Source organism: Clupea harengus, chromosome 21 (genome assembly GCF_900700415.2).
Source record: "Clupea harengus chromosome 21, Ch_v2.0.2, whole genome shotgun sequence".
In the NCBI taxonomy this organism is placed as follows: Eukaryota; Metazoa; Chordata; class Actinopteri; order Clupeiformes; family Clupeidae; genus Clupea; species Clupea harengus.
In genome coordinates this window covers 25,869,190-25,874,738 of record NC_045172.1, presented here as the reverse complement: position 1 = coordinate 25,874,738, position 5,549 = coordinate 25,869,190, and the positions used below count along the sequence as shown (strand labels likewise).

Here is a 5,549-nt window from a genome sequence, read left to right as displayed (position 1 = left end):
CTCCTGTCTGTCTCTTCTCTCTCTCTCCTGTCTCTCCTTCTCTCTCTCTTCTCTCTCTTTCTCTCTCTCTTCTCTCTCTTTCTCTCTCCCTCTCTCCTCCTCTCTCTCTCTCTCCCTCTCTCTCTCTCTCTCATCTCTCCCTCCCTATCCCAGGTGGGTGACACGTCCTTTGACTTGCCCGAAGCGAACGTTCTCATCCAGATTTCTTCTCATGGTGGCTCTCGCCGGCAGGAAGCTCAGAGGCTCGGCAGAGTCCTCCGCGCCAAAAAAGGTAACCTTGGAAACATGTGCCCCCCCTGTCGTAATGATTTTGGGGTGTTTGAATGCAGTCCTCTGAGGGGTTAAGGTTAGGGGTCGCTGCGGGAGTCTTGAGGTCCATGCCAGAGTGGTCGATGGAGGTTAGTTCTGTGTCTTGCCCTGGGCCCTATTCGTCGTACCTCTTTTAGCGAGTTAGCGAGGGGCGACAGTGGTACAGGAGGTAGAGAAGTCGTTTAGTAAGCAGAAGGTTGCTAGTTCGATTCCCCTGTCGAAGCGTCCTTGAGCAAGACACTGAACCCCTAATTGCTCCTGATGTGCAGTGTGCCATCAGTGTAAATGTAAAATGTGTATACATTGTAAGTCGCACATATGCAAGTCGCTTTGGATAAAAGCGTCTGCTAAATGACTAAATGTAAAATGTAAATGTAAATTTAGCGAGTTACTGAGATCATTTTCAGGATAAGACAACATAAGTCCGCCTTTTCGGTTCGTCGAAGCAACTTTGGCTTAATCACCATAGCAACACATCAATAAACTTGAACCTGCTCCAGCGCAGGCTAACAGCTTTAGTGAGCTGGATAAGCTTGGCAGCTCCCTTCCTCAGAGATCCCATTGGTGAAGGAGCGATATTAGTTCGATTAGCGTTTCATAGGGGGAGAGTTCTTTCGCGATCGCCAAGATCCGTTATTCCATCATGATGAGTTATTGTATGGGCGCTACCGATTCAGCCGACAAGGAATCATTGATTTACAAGACCTTCTCGAGTCATTTATTGCTAACACCACACGCCGCAGCCGAGCATTGACTGTCTTACAGACTCTATCCATAAACTTGCGCTTTTTTGCGAGTGGTACATTTTTGTGGTGTCGGTGATGCGGAGAACAAAGCACTCATAATTATATGACAGTGTTATTAGTACACCATAGCATAGCATTATTGTAGAAAATGATTAAGGTGGACTCATGATAAGAACAGAGAGAAATACACACAAAAACAGAGAAAAAAAAAGAGGATCTTTCTTTTAGTTTAGTAGGTTTTGGTGATCGACGCTTCCCCCTTTTGAAGTCATTACAGTAATTTCAGTAATTTCTCATCTGTTTTGGTATTTATATTTATATATGATGTTATTGCTTATGGTAATGTTGATGTTGATGATGATGATGATGATGATGATGATGATGTTGTTGATGATGGTAACGTTGTTGTTTACACCCCTCCTGCGCGTGGTTGCCGTAGGGATGGTAGCGGAGGAGTACAATGCCTATTTCTACTCGCTGGTGTCTCAGGACACTCAGGAGATGGCCTACTCCACCAAGAGACAGCGCTTCCTCGTCGACCAGGGATACAGCTTCAAGGTCTGCACACACACACACACACACACATCCCTCCCTCTGAGGGCCAACAACACACACCACACACACCACACACACCACACACACACACACACCTCCCTCCCTCTGAGGGCCAACATCACACACACACACACACACACACACACAGGTTTTCATACCTTAGTGGAGAATGTGAGGAATGCCTCGTCCTCGCTGCACAATACGTCAGTCTCTGAGGAGGGGCAGCCGTTTAATCTACATAAATGATATATGTACATGTTATTAAATCTACATAAATGATATATGTACATGTTATTAAATCTACATAAATGATATATGTACATGTTATTAAATCTACATAAATGATATATGCACATGTTATTAAATCTACATAAATTATACAGTATATGTACATGTGCATGTTATTAAATCTACATACATGATATGTGTACATGAGGTCATGTGATGTGCATGTGCATGTTATTAAATCTACATAAATGATATGTGTACATGAGGTCATGTGATGTACATGTGCATGTTATTTTTGCTGTTGTTGCATCCTTGATTTTTTTTATTCTATTCCTTTCCCTGCTGTTCCTACTGCTGTGTAAATCTCCTCTCTCTCCCTCTCTCTCTCCCTCTCTCTCTCCCGCTCCCTCTCCCTCTCTCTCTCCCGCTCCCTCTCTCCCTCTCCCTCCCTCTCTCTCCCTCCCTCTCTCTCTCTCCCTCTCCCTCCCTCTCTCTGTCTCTTTCTCTCTCCCCTCTCTCTCTCTCCCTCCCTCTCTCTCTCTCTCTCCCTCTCTCTCTCTCTCCCTGTCTCTCTCTCTCCCTCTCTCTCTCTCTCTCTCTCCCCCTCTCTCTCCCTGTCTCTCTCTCTCCCCCTCTCTCTCCCCCTCTCTCTCCCTGTCTCTCTCTCTCTCTCTCTCTCTCTCCCTGTCTCTCTCTCTCCCCCTCTCTCTCTCTCTCTCTCTCTCTCTCTCTCCCGGTCTCCCTCCCTCCCTCTCTCTCTCTCTCTCTCCCTCTCTCAGGTGATCACTAAGATGGCCGGGATGGACGAGGAGGACCTGATGTTCTCCTCTCGCGAGGAGCAGCAGATGCTCCTGCAGAAGGTGATAGCCGCCTCCGACCTGGACGCGGAGGACGAGGTGGTCAGCGGCGAGATGGGAGGCGGGAGGCCTCAGGTACTCAAACCCGTACACCCCCACACACACCTGGTTCAAACCCGTACACCCCCACACACACCTGGTTCAAACCCGTACACCCCCACACACACCTGGGTCAAACCCGTACACCCCCACACACACCTGGTTCAAACCCGTACACCCCCACACACACCTGGTTCAAACCCGTACACCCCCACACACACCTGGTTCAAACCCGTAGAGAGACACACACACACACACACACACACACACACACACACAGAAGGTCTACTTTTAAGCACACACACACAGAGATAGAAACGTCATGTTTCAGTTCACCAAAGGCATATGATTAACACACACACATACATACTTCATTAAAGTCAGAGTTTCCTTAAGAGATGAACATAGACAGACCTTTTCTTAATGGAGCTATAAGACTTAAGACTTAAGACTATAAGACTATAAGACATGGCCGTACCTGTATTTCTACATGGAACAAAATGTATAAAAGGACCTCACATCTCTATAGAAATGATCACGGAGTCAAACCCTCACATTCATCTCTACGGAAACAAACCCTCACATTCATCTCTATGGAAACAAACCCTCACATCCATCTCTACGGAAACAAACCCTCACATTCATCTCTACGGAAACAAACCCTCACATCCATCTCTATGGAAACAAACCCTCACATTCATCTCTATGGAAACAAACCCTCACATCCATCTCTACGGAAACAAACCCTCACATTCATCTCTATGGAAACAAACCCTCACATTCATCTCTATGGAAACAAACCCTCACATCCATCTCTACGGAAACAAACCCTCACATTCATCTCTATGGAAACAAACCCTCACATTCATCTCTATGGAAACAAACCCTCACATTCATCTCTATGGAAACAAACCCTCACATCCATCTCTATGGAAACAAACCCTCACATCCATCTCTATGGAAACAAACCCTCACATTCATCTCTATGGAAACAAACCCTCACATTCATCTCTATAGCAACAAACCCTCACATTCATCTCCATAGAAACAAACCCTCACATTCATCTCCATAGAAACAAACCCTCACATCCATCTCTATGGAAACAAACCCTCACATTCATCTCTATAGCAACAAACTCTCACATCCATCTCTATAGCAACAAACCCTCCTCCTCCTCCCCAAGTGTTCATACAGTAACTCCTCCTCCTCAGTGACTCCTCCTCCTTCTCTTCCCCAAGTGTTCAGTGACTCCTCCTCCTTCAGTGACTCCTCCTCCTTCTCCTCCCCAAGTGTTCATACAGTGACTCCACTTTCTTTTGTCATTTATTTGTATTTCCTGCGCATGTTCAACTTTTTTGCTCAATCCATTCCTTGGTCGTTGTTCTGACATCTTGCTTTTTTTTCTTCTGTGCCTTTCTCTCCCTCTCCCTCTATCTATCCATCTCTCTCTCCCTCTCTCTCTCTCCCTCTCCCTCTATCTATCCATCTCTCTCTCCCTCTATCTATCCATCTCTCTCTCCCTCTCTCTCTATCTATCCATCTCTCTCTCCCTCTATCTATCCATCTCTCTCTCCCTCTCTCTCTCTCTCTCTCCCTCTATCTATCCATCTCTCTCTCCCTCTCTCTCTCTCCCTCTATCTATCCATCTCTCTCTCTCCCTCTCTCTCTCTCTCTCCCTCTCTCTCTCATCTCTCTCTCCCTCTATCTATCCATCTCTCTCTGTCCCTCTCTCTCTCTCTCCCCCTCTCTCTCTCTCTCCCTCTATCTATCCATCTCTCTCTCTCCCTCTCCCTCTCTCTCCCTCTCCCTCTCCCTCTCTCTCTCTCTCCCTCTCTCTCTCTCTCTCTCTCCCTCTATCTATCCATCTCTCTCTCTCCCTCTATCTATCCATCTCTCTCTCTCCCTTTCTCTCTGGTTGCCAGTTCTCGAGGCGTCCGGGTGCGATGAGCTCCATGTCGGGGGCCGATGATGCGTTCTACATGGAGTACCAGTACGGGCGGGGCAGCAGATCAGCGGCGGCAGCAGGCAAGCACCTCCACCCCCTCTTCAAACGCTTCCGCAAGTAACCCCTCTGCCATGGCCAACCACCCCTCAGCCACGGCAAACTGCCCCTCAGCCACGGCAAACTGCCCCTCTCGATGCCCCTCCACCCCGCTTCTCTCCAATCTGAAGTCTTTCAGTGGTGCAGCAGAGGACTAGGGATGTTTCCAAGACGACTAGAGGACGTGACCTTTAACCCTGACTGTGTCTACACCCCCCCGCACCCCCCCCAGCACCGACGGTGTGCTGATAGCGTCATTAGGCCTCCGTTTTTTGGAGTCGTTGTTTTGTTCTTAATTCTCGAACTGATTTGGTTCATTTAGTCTCCAGTCTTGGACTCAGCTGGTCCGTGTACGGGGCTCAACGTGCTGTTTGCTTGGGGAAGAAGTCATTGGAGTTCATTCGTTTATTCGGCTCCCTTTCTCTTCCTAGAAATAAACACATTAATGACTGAATTCGTCAAACTAAACGAGGCACGCCTATATGACCTTCCTTTGTGGGGATGTTCGACTCGTATGGGGGGTATCAGATGCCCCCCCCCCCCCAATGTCTTACCCCACTGTCAGCTGTGTGTGTCCTGAATTAAAAAATAAAAGGAGTATTTTGAAACGGAACAAGTGTGTGACTTTTTAACGCTGCGGTGGAAAGAGTGAGGTACACACACACACGCACACACACACACACACACACACACACACACACACACGACTACCAGGACTCAAATGCACTTGAGTATTGACAAACTTTAACCCTTTTGTGTAAATTCATGTGTAA

At 47.4% G+C, this 5,549-nt stretch overlaps 1 protein-coding gene across 1 annotated transcript in view; it reads left to right on the top strand.

Annotated features, from left to right (window-relative positions):
* The window catches only part of ercc3 (excision repair cross-complementation group 3), a 28,809-nt gene extending 23,487 nt beyond the window's left edge, over nt 1–5,322 (top strand). Inside the window, exons 12-15 of the mRNA XM_031558786.2 lie at nt 154–271; nt 1,495–1,613; nt 2,618–2,770; nt 4,658–5,322. Coding sequence (XP_031414646.1) covers nt 154–271; nt 1,495–1,613; nt 2,618–2,770; nt 4,658–4,801 — 534 coding nt within the window. The 3' untranslated portion in view covers nt 4,802–5,322. The remainder of the gene's footprint in view (nt 1–153; nt 272–1,494; nt 1,614–2,617; nt 2,771–4,657) is intronic.
* Nucleotides 5,323–5,549: the final 227 nt, after the last annotated feature.